General features: G+C 42.3%; 1 protein-coding gene across 1 annotated transcript in view; it reads right to left on the bottom strand.

Moving 5' to 3' along the window:
- Positions 1 to 20,136, bottom strand: part of LOC119654687 (cytochrome b5 reductase 4) — a 126,220-nt gene that overhangs the window by 25,929 nt on the left and 80,155 nt on the right. The window contains 2 exon segments of the mRNA XM_038060197.1: positions 5,451 to 5,736; positions 17,178 to 17,915. Coding sequence (XP_037916125.1) covers positions 5,451 to 5,736; positions 17,178 to 17,915 — 1,024 coding nt within the window.

Raw genomic sequence — 20,136 nt, 5'->3', positions numbered from 1 at the left:
AGCGGCCATCCAGTAAACCATGTGCTCGGAGTAGGTTTCTTAGTCAGCCAAAAATGAAACCTGCTGTTATCGGCTTTGAAAGTATAAGCGAACGGCTATGCACTCTGCGCTTGCGAGGCAAGTTTAGAAATATAAGCCTCATAAACGTTCACGCCCCTACAGAGGAGACTGCAGAGTCGGAGAAGGATACCTTCTACGAGGCAGTAGAAAGAGCCCTCGAAGCCTGTCCCAGATATGATATCAAAATCATAATTGGGGATTTTTAACAGCCAAGTAGGGAAGGAGCCCGTATTCAGGCGATACGTTGGCTCCCATAGCTTACACGAAAAAACAAATGATAACGGACTGCGGACTATTCAATTAGCAGGGTCACCGAAATGGTTGTTGGAAGTACCTGGTTTGCGCGGAAAGCGGTCCACAAACATACGTGGGCCTCTCCAGACAGGACCACTTTCAACCAAATTGACCACGTGTTGATCGAACGCCGCCACCTCTCAGCCTTGATGAATGTCAGAACATATAGGGGGGCCAATATAGACTCGGATCACTACCTCGTTGGCATGGTGCTCCGAGCTCGAATAACAATACCACCTAGAATCCCCTCTGACAATCAGGTGAGAGTGAACACTGAAGCCATCCACAACACAACCCTCCCGCGACACCTATAAGAGGTAAATGGGATGCCGCAATAACCGCCAGTCAACAGAGGACCTGGAGATGAAGCATCAACTAATGATCTTCACAACCACCTGAAGAACGTTATCATGGATACGGCCACAAATATACTTGGCCCCAGCCGCCAAAAGGAGTCGGAACGGCTGGTTTGACGATGAATGTAAGCTAGCAACGGAAACGGAAGAATGCCGCATACCGAGTAATGTTGCATTCTCAAAGAACGCGGGCACGCGCAGAGACTTATCACGAACTCCGTCGAGCGGAGAAGCGACCTTCACAGACGGAAAAAGGAAGCCTGGGAGAACCAACAAGTCTGTGAACTAGAAAAGTACAGGGAGCAACCGCACCAGGCGCGGAAGTTTTACCAACAAGTCAGCAGGATGAAGTCTTATACACCTCGATGCTCATCCTGCCGAGACAAAGAGGGAATCTGATTTCCGACAGAATGGGCATATTAGAGCGATGGGTTGAGTACTTTGATGAGCTACTGAACAACCAGAACATCGGCGAGTTGGAGGTCCCGCCAACTGAAGACGACGGACAAATACTGCCACCACCAAGTTTTAGGAGAAACAGTCCGTGCAATTCATCGGCTAAAAAATCATAAGTCGCAGGAGCCGATGGAATTACAGCCGAATTGGTTAAATATGGAGGCGACCAGTTACACCAAGTGGTTCATCAACTTGTGCTCAAGGTATGGGACAGCGAATCAATGCCTGACGATTGGCAGCGAGGCATAATCTGTCTCATACATAAAAGGGAGATATCACACAGTGCAGCAATTATAGAGGTATCACGTTGCTGAGTACCATCTATAAGATATTCTCCACTATCTTGCTAGGCCGGATAGCCCCATACGCCCAGAACATCATTGGCCCATACCAAAGAGGCTTCACTCCAGGCAAATCAGCAACAGATCAGATTTTCTCTCTGCGGCAGGCGATGGAAAAACTGTTGGAATATGGACAACAGTTGCACCATCTGTTCATCGACTTTTAAAGCCGCCTATGATAGCATAGCCAGGGTAAAACTGTACACGGCCATGAGAGAATTCGGTATCCCGACGAAATTAATAAGACTGACTAGGCTGACCCTGACCAATGTGCGAGGCCAGATAAAAGCAGCAGGATCACTCTCAAGACCATTCGACATCAACAACGGTCTACGACAAGGGGATGCGCTATCATGCGTCCTCTTTAACCTGGCCCTCGAGAAGGTGATCCGTGATGCTGAGGTGAATGCAAGAGGTACGATCCTCTTCAAGTCCACCCAACTACTGGCCTATGCTGACGATATCGACATCATGGGAAGAACCACCCGAGACGTTCAAACTGCCTTCATCCAGATCGAGCAGGCGGCGCGAGATCTTGGGCTGCACACATCAATGAAGGCAAGACAAAATACATGGTGGCAACGTCAGCACCAAAGACGAATCAACCAACAACAAGGATAGGGGAATACAACTTTGAGACCGTTGACAATTTTCTCCTATCTAGGGTCGAAAATCACAACCGATAACAACTACGATGATGAAATCCGCGCACGGTTGTTGTCAGCCAACAGAGCCTACTTCAGCTTACAAAGACTGTTCCGCTCGAAACGTCTCACCATAGGGTCAAAGCTCTTACTGTACAAGACTATGATCTTGCCAGTCCTCATGTATTCCTCGGAAACTTGGGTTCTTAGCAAGAAAAATTGCGAACTCTTGGCCGCGTTCGAGAGAAGAATCCTCCGAAGAATTTTTGGCCCCCTACATGAGGATGGACGATTCCGTAGCCTACACAATGACGAAATCTATGAGCGATACCATGACCCGTCCGGTTGTGGATAAAATCCGGCTCAATAGGTTACGGTGGGCGGGTCACTTAATCCGTATGGATGAAGATGATCCCACCGGAAAGTCTATAAGGGCAATATCTATGGTAGGAAAAGAAGACGAGGCAGACCCTGCCTAAGATGGAGCGATGGCGTGGGCCAGGACGCCAGACAGCTTTTAGGGATATCGAATTGGTGGACCTCGGCGCAAAACCGGGATGTCTGGAGTTCCTTATTAAGGCAGGCCTAGACCGGATACCGGTTGTTGCGCCGTTGATGATGATGATGATGATGATGATGATAATAGCTATTTGTATCTCCGGAAAACCCTTCCTGCGCAGAGTGCGCCGATTGCGCTCCCAGTTCACATTATCGAAAGTTTTGTTGAAACCGATGAAGGGAAGATCTAAACTCCGAGCACTGTTCAAAAGTTATTCATAGGGTGTTGATCTAGTCAATGCAAGAGGACTCGGAACGGAACGGTCAAACTTTCGAGATGTGCTTTGATGCGTTCCAGGATTATTTTTAACTATTATTATTATATATATTATTTGCGCGACGGCAGGGAGTATCCTCTAATTGTCACACGGTCTCGGTCTCGGGTTCCCAAGATTTCTGTACAAGTGAAAGTGAAGCAGATCTGCAGTAACTATAACTCTGCGGGGAGACCGTAAAAGCGAGCGGCTTTAATTTGTTGGAGACCGTTGGCTGAAATGATTTTCTTTTATTTGTAAGAAAAATCAGATAGTACAGTGATTAGTCATTTTATCCAGAAGAAGAGGAACCCCACCGGGTGTTTTACGGTTAAGAACCATGGTAAAGTGTTCTTTCCATCTTTTTCGTTGTTCGTCATCGTGGATCAGAAGTCGACCGTTAACGTCCTTCATAGGGCTACTTCTTTAGATTTCCAACTCTTTTACTGTCGATTTTAATAGAGTTTTGTTTTACACAATACTTTCAAAATCTTACACTTAGTTTAGGTAGACAATGCTAGCAAAGAAGGCTTATCCCACAATTACTTTACTTTGACATCTTCGATTTTAAGACTGTTTTGCAGTGACAATATTAATTAAGGGGTTATATCTGTTTGGAGCTTCCATAGCTCAATATTTTTAATTAAATTACGTTGGAATCGTCGCCAAAACCAGTCTCATCCTGGCCTACCAACGATGTTGTAATAGTCCATTGATTGGCACTCACAAACTGTCGCCCAACTCAATACGCTTTTTCAATGCCTGATTTACGATGCGCATAATTCGATTTCAGTTAAGGTATTGCACTTAATAGCCGACGTTAAGAGTTAAGGGGGTCATCCCGTGTGAAGGCCGTTTTTTTTCGCTTTTTTTGTAACTTTTTTGTAAAGAACTGGAATAAGGTAAAAATACGATTTTTTTACCAAATATTTATTGATATCTTGATCATACGTTGTGATTTTTACAGCTCGATAACAAAATTCGTTATTGAAATACAGAGCAACTTATACAACCATCTAGAAGAAAGATGTTTTTCTGCTGCCACGCTAGAGGGCGCTGTGCGAATCTTAAAGAAAAAATGTAAACGGCATTCTAACGTACAGACTTAACCACAGTCCGCAAACTAGCATTATTAAAAAATATTGAAAGGTAAATTTTTGGTGCTTTTATAAACTTATTTTTTTGTAAATTTTGCTATTTTGGCTTCTTTAATGAATAAAAAAAACTAACGAATGAATCGCAATTATCCTAGTTTGCGGACCGTAGAAATATGTTCTGAATAAGCTGTGAAAATCTTAAAGAATTGCGTTGGATAGATTTTGGGCTATGGTGGCAGCAGATTTTCAACATGCACATTTTACATGTTTAAGACTGTAATTTCCGAACGACTCCGAACTCCAAATATCCGTAAAGGATAATTGAAACGGAATATTTCTATTCCCGTACCGTTTCATCATCCTCTTTGCCGGGTCTCCATAAACACAGACAAGTTTAGTAGATAGGCAATTTCGATGTCATTTCCCATCTCTATTTTAACTACCTTTCATGAATTATGATTTGAATCAAAGAATCACTGTCACTTTATGTTCTTACGCCAATCGCAAATGGTATACTTAAAATAGTATGTGACATTGTCTTACGCTAAGTGTCTTCCGGTAAGTGGCACTTTATTATGCGTATCGTAAATGTGGCATAAGAAGGCCCTCTTCTTAGTGAAATTTTGACAACATAATTACCTCTTTAAACATTTGATGCATAGACACCAAGCTCTGCATACTGTGCTAGATCGGATATGTGAAAATCCGAGCCAAACATACTCACTGTTAATTAAAAGCGCGAGCTTCTACAATAAGACAACGTCTAAGCAAATAGGAAAAAGTCCAGTAACTCATCACATTGAGCTGACAGCCTTACTCTGGTCCATCTGATTACTACTTTTCCCTATCAATCGCGCTTATTTGCGTACACATCATTCCAACAATTTAAACTATCATATAATAGCTTGAAACATCGACACATTTTATATTTAGCTCTATAACAAAAGTCGGTAATAATAAATTTTATTATTGAAATAGATTATTTTTCTCTGGTCTCATTTTCCTTCAAGCAGTTCAGGATCGATAAAATTAAAAAAATAATTAATGAGTCAGCGCACTTACTCGCTTTAACGAATTCCACACTCATACCAGGATATCGCCACTCAATTCTCTCATCACTATTCCGATTTGGAATTAATTAAATTAGAGTGCAAGTCGGAATTAATGAAATTAGAAAGTAATGTAAATTGAATGAAATACCTTAAATGAAACCACTCTAAATAATTAAGAGTTCACTAGTCTTAATAAATGGTTCCTGTTCCCTTTTATCTCGACACGTGAATTATGCAAAGGAAACGGAACTTCGTCCCCTTGATTTCCAATGAACCTCTTGACCCAACCATTGTCGAAAGGAAAATGAAAATCTGGTAAAATATGAAAATTCACTTACACTTTATTGCTCGTCCTCTCCAGCAGATACTGTAACACAGACAGAATTGGCGTAATTCCGCTTCCGGCGGCTAAAAGCCCAATATTTGTATGCTCCTTTAGACTCGTCAGCATGAAACTGCCTTTGGATTGTGATATCCTTACCGGAGAACAATCGGCGCTTGTTATGTGCTTCGACAGAATTCCTAGTTCATAGGACTTTATTAACAGGGGCAAAGTCGGTGCTGTGACGTCTACAGGACAATATTGTATAGGAACAGGAGTGTAGCTTCGGGTGACATCCACACCTGCAAGATAAATATTTCAATTAACAACAACAACAGAATTAATTTACTGCTAAATAGCATTATTGTCCAATATTTGTTCATTTATTCAAGCAATATAATTTCTACACTAGTTTTATTGCTACTGCTATTGGCTTTTCTGAATTGTAGGAATTTCAAATAGACGAAAATTTAGGGATGCAATATTAAATACTCGATGAAAGCAACCACCTTGGGAGGGCATGATGACGCCCAGATGAAAGTAAATTCAGTTTGGTGGAAAATACCAAAATAAAGGCCCTGAAAAATAAATCAATAAATAATTGGGAAGAGATTACCACCAAGAAGTAGTCAAGTGTGACCTGAATTTTGGCAATTACGAGAGCAGAGCTTCAACTGTGGACATGAGATTGAATGCTATTTCCAGAAGACGGACGGGGATCATGATACGGCTGCCGCTGTAGATCAGTTTATGAAAAATTCACATATCTTAGATCAGCAATATAAGGGACTCTGCAGCACCTTAGACACATTCGATTCCCTAGATGGTGATGTCAACAGAAGGAGGGGGCACTAAACAAAGTAGAATCAGATTTCCTTCATCATCATCATCATCAGCGGCGCAACAACCGGTATTCGGTCTAGGCCTGCCTTAATAAGGAACTCCAGACATCCCGGTTTTGCACCGAGGTCCACCAATTCCATATCCCTAAAAGCTGTCTGGCGTCCTGACCTACACCATCGCTCCATCTTAGGCAGGGTCTGCTTTGTCTTCTTTTTCTACCATAGATGTTGCCCTTATAGACTTTCCGGGTGGGATCATCCTCATCCATACGGATTAAGTGACCCGCCCACCGTACCCTATTGAGCCGGTCATGGTATCGCTCATAGATTTCGTCATTGTGTAGGCTACGGAATTGTCCATCCTCATGTAGGGGGCCAGATTTCCTTACTTTTTGCTAATCGAGGAGGGTGCTCTAAGTGATAAATAAGAACAGGAGAGACTAAAAAGGTAAGCCTTATAGAAGCGATGCCTTGGATGCTTAGAATTTGTTCATATAGAGGCCGGATACAAGAGTGGATATCATAGATTGGAGATTGCATGGCTTTCCTAGGCAAGCAGGATATCACTAACGGATTATCGCGTAAAGAGCTGTATTTAGGAACTTCCTGAATATAATTAACAAATTAGGCGGTGCGAGCTCTAGGAGCGGATGATGATGTTTGCATAGATTGTACTAAGCTTTTCTATTACTAGCCATAGGGGAGATTTATTTTTTAATTCATTTAATTGGAGGAGGGTGGGGTACAATAAAACAACCACCGAACCGAAAAGTCTAGTGCAATGGGATCCTGACAGATTGCCCCAAAACAAAGCTAATAGTAGCGCCCTTTCCACTAGTTGCATGACAGGCTACATGAGGTAAAGTCCAGTTTTGAATGGTGCAATTGAAATTTTTATTCAAACGGATGCTATATTTAAAAGGAAAAAGTAATTATTTTCTTTAACCGGTTCTTATAACATTCCATTGTACATGCATCTGTTACGATTTTGCCCGACTTTGGCTTTTCTACCTCTTTACATTCATTGTAGGGAGTGAAAGAAATAAAAATGGCTCGTATGGAGTTCCTTGGGGTTAGGCAGTGCACTGCAGGATAGACTGACGGGCGCAATGTAGCTACCTGGGGCCAGCCTATCTCTCTCTGAGAGTGAGTTGTCTCTTTTCTAAAGTGATGTGTGGCTTTCCAGGGGCCAAGCCTCTCATCTACCAACACCGTTAGTGATTGGTGATGCACCCTGCACGAGGTGACCCTACTATTACCAAAACGCTACTGGTCTAGACTGGAGAATGGAAAAGCACCTCTACCAATCCAGAATGTTATGCGAACCGTGCCCATAGGATAGTTTGCAGTCGGGGATAACTGACTGTATTCGAACGTAGTCTCCCTAATACCTGGTCGCCTCAGTGAGTAAGTTTGACCCTATCGTGTTATGGCGGGTGGCGGACCTCTAGCCCCCATACTTGTGGCAATCAAATGTGTACAGATATTAAAACAAGGAAAAGTGCAACCAAACAAGCGGCAACCCGTACCGTACACAAACTGGCCAACCAGGCAGAGGAACATCTCCGAAATATTGACAGCCAGGTCACAGACAAAAAAGAAGAAGTTGGGACGTCAGGCAGTGAATCCAAGGTCAACATTGGTACACTACGAGGACAACAACCAAAAAAAAATCACTGCTCAAAAAGCAGGGATAAGAAAAAGTACGTCTGTGATCAGTATATCAGACGTCAAGAAGGAGACAGGCCTCAGTGGTGCAGGTGCTAAATGGTACTTGCGTTATTTGAAAACAAGTCGGAAAACCGGATGCTCCGCGCTTCAGGTATGAAAGGTTTTGCTTGCTTCTTCTGTGAGTATATTTGAGTGCAGAACTATCCCATTTGTACGTAGCCCGTTATGTATATGCATTTAGCATGTCAGACTACTATAGTGTGATATTGATATTTAGTTGCAGTAAATTTACACGGATAGCTGAGTGGTTAGAGCAAATCTCGTTGGCGGCAGTGGGATTTTAATCGTGATTTGACGTCGGATACCAGTCGACCCAGCTGTGAATAAGTACCTGAGTCAAATCAGGGTAATAATATCGTGCGAGCGCAATGCTGACCACATTGCTTCCTACACTGTACTACTGTAGTGTACCGTTACGGTCTTAAATGAAGTACTCTAACACATTTCAAGGCCCTGATCCAATATGGATTGTTGCGCCAACGACTATTACTAAATTTACACGACAAAGTCAACTTTGAGCTACTGTAACTCTGCTAGTAATAGTATGATTTTGATAAAACTTGGGGATAATATGCTTCATATTATATTTTATACTACTACCAACTTTTACAACTCTGGGAAAAGCCTAAGGCGGGTTTTTACTCAATTTCCCCAAAAATATGGTAATATACTATTATCAACTTAATTTGAGCATATATCAACATGAAGAGTATTTTGAGCCCTGGACAGTATATAGAGGCAGCTTGATGAATTTTTTCAGATTTTTCGGTTGGGTAGTTTCTGGGAATGGGTCCGTTAAAGAAAGCACTTTCTACCTCTCCCACTACCCGCCTTTCTAACAAATCTCAAAACTAAGACCGGCTTCGAAAAGTACTAATCGAGACCTTTCATTTGATACCTAACATGATGGTGATCGGTGAAAAATATTTTTACATCCTCCTTTTACATACAGTTCCCATCTTCTCACCAAATTTCGTAGTCGTTTCTGAGAAAAGCGAGTGTGACAGACACACAGACAGACAGTCAGACAGATGGACCGACAGACAGACACTGAACCGATTTTAATAAGGTTTTATTTTGCAAACAAAACCTTAAAAAACTTGATATCAGAAGAGGCCCTTGAGAAGGCTTAGGCCATACTTATACCTTTATCGGAGCCAAGAAAGTGGGGAGTAGCAGAGATTAGCCCGCATGAGGGAAATGCTCCCAAAAAACACAACCCTGAACCCAAAAGGGAAGAGGCCTTAATGCCACAAACGTCTCCTGACCAAATATTCACTCATGAGGAGCAGAAAACTATCGAAAACCTTGTCCTCAGGCAGATTTGCAAGGGGTGGACTGCGTAGCTTGTGTTCACCGGAATGCGCTTTCGACCAGGTCACATACTGGTGGACTGTGCGACGGAGGACACTGCAAAGTCGCTTAGGACTGTAGTTCCTAAATTGCCAGGCTGGAAAGAAGTAGAATAGTGTTTCTTCCGAAAGGCGCAACAAAGAAGATCAGAAGCTGGAAGACCTAGGGGTCAGGGTGGACAGCGATACGTAGGAAAGCGCCATGCCGGAGGATGAGGATGATACTCTGGCAGTGGAGAAGAGCTCCAAACAATAACGACGCCAATGGCCAGCACTAAGACAGCCCAGATAAACCGCATCTGTGGTGATTACAAGCGCAAGTTCCAGTGGTGGAAAACCTCAATAAAGCCGCCATTAACGCCAGCTGTCCGGATAAAACAGTTAAGTCATCAAGGATGTACCTTGGTCGAAAAGGAAACCTAGCCAGAATGAGAACAGAAGTATGAAAGTTCTTCAACCAGGCAAAACATCCGGAGTAGATGGCACCTTCCTAGCACTAATCCAGAGAGGCCTAGATATCATCTTGAAATCTCTTCTAAGGGTGGTAACGGTCAGCATGGTCGTGGGATATATACCAAGGGCATGGAGGTGGGCAAAAGTGGTCTTTATTCCGAACGCGGGTAAAAAGGATCCTTTTCACCTTAGATCTTTGGACCAATTTGCCTACCATCGTTCGTACTCTAAACGGTGGAGAAAATCATAGGCAGCTATATTAGAACTAACGTTCTGTTGCGTAATCCCTTAACTGTACTGTACCAACTGACGAATTTATTACGAGATGCCATAGAAACAAAAGACAGTGTTCAATAGTGTTCAATAACACATCGTACACAAAGATACAAGATGCCCTGATCGACAAGGGAGTGGGAAACACCCTGCCTTCCTTGATGGGCAAAATGTTAGAGAGTAGGCAAATAGAAGTACTAATGGGTAAAAATTCTATTGTCAAGAATACAATGGTTGAGCATGCTAACATATTCCAATAGCAATAGACAGATGTGGCTCCGTTAATCACCAAAGGAACTACGCTCGGGTCGCACAATAAGGTCTGCATACTTTGAGTTCCAGGCCATATTGAGTTGGAAAGCAAGAAGAACCTCGGAATCATAGTGGAAATTCTCACTGGCCACTGTCGACTAAATTAGGGATATCTACGGACACCATCTCCGGGTTCTATGCGGAGTGTGTGGAAACCTCTGGGACAGTGACCGGCACTTGTGCAAAGTGAGTCGAGGCACCTGGGAGAATGCTTAATACAAGATGCAAAGTTGGAAGGCTTGGAAGTAGGGAATATACTAAAATACCTAACGGCTATAGGCTTGCTTGACTTACTATAGTTAATAGCTACACTTACAGCAGTTCTTTTTTTTCGATTTTAATAAGGTTTTGTGTAAAACAGCAACAGGCTGCGAAATCAACGGAGGAACCGATAAGCGACTCTTTGATTGAAGATGACATGAAGGCAGCAATGGAAATGGTCTTGGGCGAGTGCAGTGCGAGAAGTTCTGCTGTTATAAACAATGTGTTACGTTATCAAGACATGTGAAGAAAATGAAAGAAGGTAGTCAGGAAAATGTGAGACATGCGCCCAATTGCTCAGTTTCAACAGCAGAGCAATAGCAGAAACTGAAAAACTTCTTAATTTTGTGGTCTAAAATGAACTATGGCCTACCAATAGAAGATTGTTGATGAGTTGCATATGAAATGATAGTGACGAACGAAATAACATGTCCTGCATCATGGGGATTTTTTGGAAAGACACCCAAACACCACCCCAAACACCCATGCTGCTTGTCTCGCGCTATTTCTTTCGCCAAAGAGATTCTAGATCTGTACTTCAATAATTGGAAATGGGATGGGACAAGGGTGTTCAATTTAGATAAAACGGCATTATCAACTTTACTAAATCCCCAACAAATAGTGGCTAAAAAAGGCGTCAAGCAAGTGTGCAAAGTCACAAGTGGAGAAAAAAGCACTAACGTGACCACAATATCCATAATTGCTGTATCTGGCAGCACTATTTCTCCAGTCAAGATACTTCCACAGTCCATTTTAGGGGGCACATGACTCAAGGAACATTTCCACACTCACTCACCCATGCCGATTGGATAACATCAGAACTTTTTGTCGAATTTATTAAGCATTTTATTCGCCAGATCTGCAGTTCTGGAGATAACCTTAATCTATTAATTTTTGACAGCATAGAAAGCCATTTGTCCCTGGAAGGTCTCATGCTATGTAAGGTAAATGGTGTTTTAGTCTTGACATTACCTCCCCATTCATCTAATAAAATTGAACCAGCGCATGTTGCAATTTTTGGGCCTAAGACTTATTATGACAAAGCTCTTGACTCTTGGATAATGCAAAACCCTGAGAAAACAGCATCAATTTATTATACAGCATCCTTCGTGAACACAGCTCATCAAAAAATCATGACTCCTTCCAATATAATTTCAGAATTCATAAAAAGTTGGTTACATTCATGTTTTCACCGAAGCAAACTTCTTATGTAATTATGTGACTGATCGACTCCCTGCTGGCACTGTGGATGATCAACCACCCAAGGAACATGGTTATACTGAACTAAATGAGTTGCCCAATGGTTTCCTCCTACAAGTAGAAGAAGCAGCAGTGTCAAATCCTACAGAAATCAGTGCCTTTTATCGAGGATCTGGTCCAAGTCAATCTTTCCTCTCTCCTGAAGATTTTCGTGGTTAAGCAGGAGAACGAAAAACTGAGAAGTCGAGGAAGAGTATCATAGCTACGAGCACTCCAGAAATAAAAGCCATTGCAGGAAAGAAGAAGCCGGTTCAACTTTCCAGGAAGAAGGTAGCCGAAAGGAAGTTGTTTGGGCTAAAGAACAAAAATCAAAAACAAGGGCGTTTATTTATCAGAGGATGACGATGAAGACGACGATATGGATATGCATGAGAATTTGTTTGCTGTTGAGCCTGATCACTTTGCAGAAAGATTCCGTCTTTCCGTTTTAGAAATTTTACATTGGTCGAATCACCAAAATGAAAGAAGAACGGATTCGAAAAGGATTCAATGTATGTAAACCAAAAATAATCGCAAAACGGAGCTCATATCACGGAACGATAGCCAAGGAAGTTCGAAACAAAGCAATCGAAGGAAAGAAGGAATTTGGTATTTGGCAATGTGTTTTATCTCCCTTTAAAGCTTCCCGAGAAGTCAATATTTTGCTCCTAGTGTTAGGCGCTATTTCTGATACGGCTGCGGCTGATATGATGAAGAGAAGGTTTGGTACTTTTGTGTAACACTGGCGGGCACCTTTCATTTGTGGCTCTCATATTGCTTATACATATATATAAGGTGGGAGAGAAGCAAAGCCTCCGAGCACTCAAAGTCTAGGGTTGATGCGTAGCTCATCATGTCGCTCCTTGACTGATGACGGAATCTCACATTAAAAAAAAACTGATCTGAAACCGGTTCCCAGACGATGGGGGCGCTGCTTATGGATGCTGTTAACATTAGTCCAACACGAGATTCACTTTTTTTCTGTACTATAGCAGAAGGTCGTAACGAATAAGTTCGTCATATCCTAAACTTTAGAGCATTCAGTCGATTTCGAAACTTTTTGGTTAGTTGGTTAGTTTCTAGTCCAAAAATCTTAATCTCTTTCAATTGCCCTTTAATACAAATAAAAATAAGAATAGGCTCAGTGAATTTTTAATCCCAGCTCATTCCAATCATTACATCAATGGGGCATGAGACGCATCAAATTACTATTGGCTACTGTTACCAAGTCATGAATTTGTCCCCACTTACCTTCTAACACGTTTAGAGGTTTCGACGTTTCAGGCTTTAATGATCCACCACTTCTTTTTTCGGGCGGGTTTGGGATCATCTTTAATGGTGTTAAGCAAGGATAGATAGATTCAGAGGCGAAGGCCAGAAATGGATCAAGCATCGTAATTATTTTCATAGAAAAGCAGATTGAAATGCTGAACCGGTTAATATGATATAAAGGCAACTACGTAGGATATGTTGATGGTAATGTTATTGGACGACCTTGTCAAGAGACTGGGGCATCCGGAACTTGTGACTTCGACAGGTCCAAAAATATGAATGGTTCTCGTGTTATTGATGATGATAATGAAGCAAAATCTCATACAGCGCATGAAGGCAACATACAGCGAAGCCATGTCGAGGCTAGCAGCTGAGAGGTGTGAGTCGACCTAGTTAGGCAATAAACAAGGATCGATGCACATCCAAGAACTTTGCCCTGCCTATCCGAACTCATTTAACCGAATTATGTAATAAACACTGCCACCATCAAGTTTAGGAGAAACAGTCCGCGCAATTCATCGGCTAAAAAATCATAAGTCGTCAGGAGCCGATGGAATTACAGCCGAATTGGTTAAATATGGAGGCGACCAGTTACACCAAGTGGTTCATCAACTTGTGCTCAAGGTATGGGACAGCGAATCAATGCCTGACGATTGGCAACGAGGCATTATCTGTCTCATAGATAAAAAGGGAGATATCACACAGTGCAGCAATTATAGAGGTATCACGTTGCTGAGTACCATCTATAAGATATTTTCCACTATCTTGCTAGGCCCCATACGCCCAGAACATCACTGGCCCATACCAAAGAGGCTTCACTCCAGGCAAATCAGCAACAGATCAGATTTTCTCTCTGCGGCAAGCGATGGAAAAACTGTTGGAATATGGACAACAGTTGCACCATCTGTTCATCGACTTTAAAGCCGCCTATGATAGCATAGCCAGGGTAAAACTGTACACGGCCATGGGAGAATTCGGTATCCCGACAAAATTAATAAGACTCACTAGGCTGACCCTGACCAATGTGCGAGGCCAGATAAAAGCAGCAGGATCACTCTCAAGACCATTCGACATCAACAACGGTCTACGACAAGGGGATGCCCTATCATGCGTCCTCTTTAACCTGGCCCTCGAGAAGGTGATCCGTGATGCTGAGGTAAATGCAAGAGGTACGATCCTCTTCAAATCCACCCAACTACTGGCTTATGCTGACGATATCAACATCATGGGAAGAACCACCCGAGACGTACAAACTGCCTTCATCCAGATCGAGCAGGCGGCGATTCGAGCGAGATCTTGAATGAATCAATGAAGGCAAGACAAAATATATGGTGGCAACCTCAGCACCGAAGACCAATCAACCAACAACATCAAACCGCACTGATCAAACACGAAGAAGAATAAGGATAGGAGAATACAATTTTGAGACCGTTGACAATTTCTCCTATCTAGGGTCGAAAATCACAACCGATAACAGCTACGATGATGAAATCCGCGCACGGTTGTTGTCAGCCAACAGAGCCTATTTCAGCTTACATAGACTGTTCCGCTCGAAACGTCTCACCATAGGGTCAAAGCGCTTACTGTACAAGACTATGATCTTGCCAGTCCTCATGTATTCCTCGGAAACTTGGGTTCTTAGCAAGAAAAATTGCGAACTCTTGGCCGCGTTCGAGAGAAGAATCCTTCGAAGAATTTTTGGCCCCCTACATGAGGATGGACGATTCCGTAGCCTACACAATGATGAAATCTATGAGCGATACCATGGCCGTCCGATTGTGGATAAAATCCTGCTCAATAGGTTACGGTGGGCGGGTCACTTAATCCGTATGGATGAGGATGATCCCACCCGGAAAGTCTATAAGGGCAATATCTATGGTAGAAAAAGAAGACGAGGCAGACCCTGCCTAAGATGGAGCGATGGCGTGGGTCAGGACGCCAGACAGCTTTTAGGGATATCGAATTGGTGGACCTCGGCGCAAAACCGGGATATCTGGAGTTCCTTATTAAGGCAGGCCTAGACCGGATACCGGTTGTTGCGCCGTTGATGATGATGATGTAATACACAAAGAAATTCAGCCCCCAAAACTGTAGTAACATCCTCCCAGCTATCTCCCTGATATCGCTGGCAAAGTTCCGGGCATCAAACTTATCAGCATAACAAATGTGATGATGGACTTGATTTGAAAGATGACTGTTTTAACGAATGCTATACTACAATATAAATCAGCCAGTAGAGAATAAGTGAAGATTCTATTGGCAAAAGCCGCCGAATTGATCGAGTTCTGGGTCTTCATTAGAAAATTTCACACAGTGGGGTCTTGGCAGAGAATACCAAAAACATCCACTTTTGGTCCTTTAATTACTTCCTTACTACGCTGTCAACGCGAAACACGGTGGATGGATCCGCCTTTCTTGACCACAACCTTTCGAATTTGAAGTAGTTTGAGAAGGTTTCCACAGCGTCAACAGGGAGCACTCCGGTAATCTAATAGCTATTATGAGAACGATATATGATGGCGAAAAATGTCACATGCTGGATCGAGGGGAAACAGTGGAATTTGAAATTCAATGTGGAACTCGTATCATCACTCCTCAATATACTAATGGCTTCGCTTGCTCTCTCACCGAGTCATGGACCTTGGCTAAATGTCTTTGGAGTTGGAGTATGAGGCAAGCCGAGTCGGACTGAAGATAAGTAAGAACAAAGCCAATGTGGCTGGTTATCCTCTCCGGCCTATTTCCAATAATAGGTGGGACATTGAAATCGTCCAACAAATTGTATATTTAGATAGCTATATTTAGTGTCAGATATACGTATACAAATACCATTGTCTATTACCTACATCAAGTTGAGACTGTTCCGCGCAAAGGATCTTTCTATGGTGATAAATGGGAATCAATTCATATTTATGTGATGTTATCGGGATATTCTGGCTCAAGGCAACTAAACTAACTAAAGAATAACCTCGTCGGACCAGATATCGGTGGATTTGTTAATAGAGTAGGTAGGCCAAGTATTGAGAAAAAGGAACGACTCTATTGAGAGTTATGATATGAAATGGAACCTACTCCCCTAGGATAGTCAGCGATTGAGTCGCCCTAGAGCTACGTGGTTCAAAACAGTGGAGCGATAGTTCAAACTTCTCGGAAAATCATTAGGGGGAGTTGGAGCTATCAGCCAGGAACCGATAGAAATAGGTGTTTATGGCAGCCATATATAAGATTTCTATGCTTGGCTGTTCTCTAACTATTTTTCCTGCATTGAGTCCATGTTTTGGGTGTTTTTTTTATTGAACATTTTATGATTGTGCCGATAATCCATTTGCATTCAAAAGAAGTAGACTTTACTGCTGTTTGAAGAGTAACTATTGGAAATTGTATATTCATTTATGTTAGATAGGAGGCCTTTTGTGGCATCACTTCTTATCCAATAGTTGCCATCCAGTTTTATCAGAGGTGCACATTCACATTATTCATACAATTAATGTCTTCAGAATCACGTGAACCAAATGTGTCCGTACAATGACACATTTGGTTCACGTGATTCTGAAGATTCTTGTTAAGCAGAAGATATTTCAAATTCTAGATGGTTGGCTCAAATATCACGCTTTTATCTCAATTAAACCAAATAATTAATAAATTGGTATTAGAGTGAGCTCTTTTGATGTTCGCAGACAAACAAATTGCTTCTAACAGTAATGTGGTAAAATCTGGAAGTTAGAATGAAATGGGCAGCAAAATAAATGAATTCATATTTTTTTGGGGTTACGGACTCGGTTCATTCTGGATGAATAACTCTCAATGACTTCGTCCAAAATCTCAAAATGCAGAGCCACACAGGATGTAAAGAAGCTAAGTCACTTTGAATGGCTAGCGCTTGATATACTTAGATATATTGAAAACCACGATTTATGAAGTGCCTGTACTTATCCCTAAAAAATATATGAATTTTCATACTCGAATTCATGCATATGCAAATGCACTAACATAAAGGACTCCTCTTACCATTCACGTTCGAAGTAACGCTTATATGGAATCCTATCGGGTTGAATAGCAGCACCTTTTTCACTGGCTGCAAAATTACCGCATAAGAGTCATGTGTTATCGTTTCTCGCTTCAAAATCTCGTATTCCAATTGCAAACCCTCAAACTCCGTCAATTTCTGCTTCTCCAGTACCCCATAATTGGTCCAAAGTTGAGGTTGAGTTTTCACGAACCGCAATTCGATTTTCCCTGTCTCGTACGAAACTTTCATCGCACATGGATAATTCACATCATGACTGAGCTCCACACTGTAAACATGTGTAGTCCTTTCGATTTGAATTCGCACTTCTAACTGATTGCTGCTTTTATGGGTGATAACCAGGCCAGGATTGCACAGGGGCCTCGTATAGAATATTAGCGTTAAATCCGAGGTTTTCTGTATCCAATCGAAACGAGGCACGACCTCTGCATTTTCACCAGTTTTAACGTTATACTCTTTGGAAGTGTTAGCACTTTTCGTGGGGGATGTTTTGGCTGAGGATGTTTGAAGAAACGGAAGCACGGGTAGCCGAAAGGAGCCACTGTTGTCGGATGAAGTTTTGGTAAGTGGTTTCAGTGGTTCCAGGTCAATAATGGCAGAATTCCGTAAAGGCCCCACATAGCATTTTCCGAGTAATTGCTCGTAATTGACCCAAGCGTGCACGTCCTCGAAAAGTTTTGTGGCGTCCTTTCCAATCCCTTTCATTAGTTCATCCGGACCTGGAAGGAAGCAAACAAATGAAAGTGAAATATCAATATAACGCAGGAAATGATATTGAATCGAAATATGCAAAGTACTTTTTACAATCAAAAAATTCCAAAAAACGTTCGCTTGTTCAAATGGTGTAGGGATTTCATGGATAATGAAGTTGTTGAATTATAGCACTGGGTTTAGAACTCTATCGAGCGTCATTAATCTATTCAAAAACTTGCCCAAAAATGTTATCTGGACATAACACCGCTTTGAAATGGAAACAAGTTCTCAAACCAGAGGAGAAAGGATTAGGATTAGGAAAAGGTTAGGACCGTAGATAAATAATCCGGATCGAGGGGAAAATTATGCAAAAAACCGTCCCCGAGATGAAAATTATGACCCGCACCCTCAATTCTTTTTAAACTTTTGGCAAAAATAAAACCTTATTAAAATCGGTCTGTCCGCCTGTATTTTTTTTTTTTTGTTGATTGGAGGAGGCGCATGCGGATATTTGCCGACTAAAAGTTCCCATAGTATCACCACACTTTCCCCGCGGGACCACCGTTCTGGTACTGTTTCGTGGGGCTGTCCAGTTATTAACTTTTCATGGAATAGCTGCTACTGCTTTGCATTAGCTTCGCTTCTATTCTATTCTTCTGGTGCATCCGTTTCACCGTTGGAACTACTGCACTTCACACCGTATCCGATATCGCCACATAGCTAACTAGATTTTTCACTTAATAACATCGTTGGAAGAGTAGATTTCGGATGTTGGGTTAACAATGTCGAAACGATCTCCTATAGCAAACTGGGACATATAATGTCTAATCTTGGGGTTATGCTCTTTGGCGTCTTCGCTAATCTGCCTAGCATATTGCAGTACTCTGATATTGTCATACTTGGTGCGGCATAACAGCTGTAAATATAGAGGTCGACGATCAATTTTCGTAGGCCCTCCTCGCAGCCTTTCCCTTTGCATCCGGTTTTCAAAATGCCTTGGTGGAGATACCAATCATCATCATCAACGGCGCAACAACCGGTATCCGGTCTAGCTCTGCCTTAATAAGGAACTCCAGACATCCCGGTTTTGCGCCGAGGTCCACCAATTCGATATCCATAAAAGCTGTCTGGCGTCCTGGCCTACGCCATCGCTCCATCTTAGGCAGGGTCTGCCTCGTCTTCTTTTTCTACCATACATATTGCCCTTATATGATACCAACATCAATTGCAAGATCTATGAGGCCAAGAGCCTGTGTTCTGATATCACATTTGTTAGCAGCAACTATGCTGAGACAATTCTGTACTCAGGACCTAGCTGCGGTGATCCTACAAGACCAGGTTAATGAAATAGCGAAATGACATATGTAGTTGCCTCTATGTACCAATCATACTATATGATTCTCTGTACCGACGCAAGAACTAATGGATCTAGTAAAGTATGCGAAGTCAAGTGATATCGACCCGGCATGATACGGATACCAGAGTAACATCTTTTGCAAACGGCTCTCAGGCTAATGTTACAGCTACTTCCGTCCTGATAATAAACTAGGCCGAGCTGTAAGTACGCTCAAAGCTATAATAGCATTAAATTGGCAGTGCAGGCTCAGTTGAGACAAACTCCTGGTCCCCGCTCTGAATAAAAACTCACATAAGGGTTTATGTTAATTCATGCGTGACCTCTTTTCATAGACTATCACGGGGATGATTTAAGGCGACTACACTTCTAGCGGATTTAACGATTTGTAGCTGGGAGCTATGATACAATGGCAACAATTACCGGCAACAGTTGACATTTTTAGAAGAGGCAGTAATGCACTACTTTTACCGCTTCTTGCAACTAAAATGGAAATTCTACTATAAATCATTTTGCAAGAAGCGCAAACCGACCGCAGACCGAGTAGCATCATAGAAGGTAACAGCTTCAGCGGCCAAAAAGGAGAGACACCATCGGGCTTGAACTCGGAAAGTCCCTTGTCGGGAAAAAAATTGACAAACTCCCCAATCAGGCAGAAACGCCATTTGCAATGACAAAACTGAAAAAATAAAAAAAAAATAACAGATTCCTGTACCGCGAACGCATCTTCAATCGCTGTTTTTCCTATCTCAGATGTATCGTGAGGCGCGGCCTTCGAGGTTCCCACCCAGCATTGCCATATTTAGGACATCATATTGAGGATATTCCTTATTTAGTTGAGTTTTGCAGGGTTCGAGAGGCGAAGGGGAAACGGAAGTCCTCAAATCAGAAGG

The sequence above is a fragment of the Hermetia illucens genome, chromosome 4, assembly GCF_905115235.1.
Source record: "Hermetia illucens chromosome 4, iHerIll2.2.curated.20191125, whole genome shotgun sequence".
Classification (NCBI taxonomy): domain Eukaryota; kingdom Metazoa; phylum Arthropoda; class Insecta; order Diptera; family Stratiomyidae; genus Hermetia; species Hermetia illucens.
The sequence above is the reverse complement of the archived record's forward strand: the minus strand, read 5'-3'. Positions and strand labels throughout refer to the sequence as shown.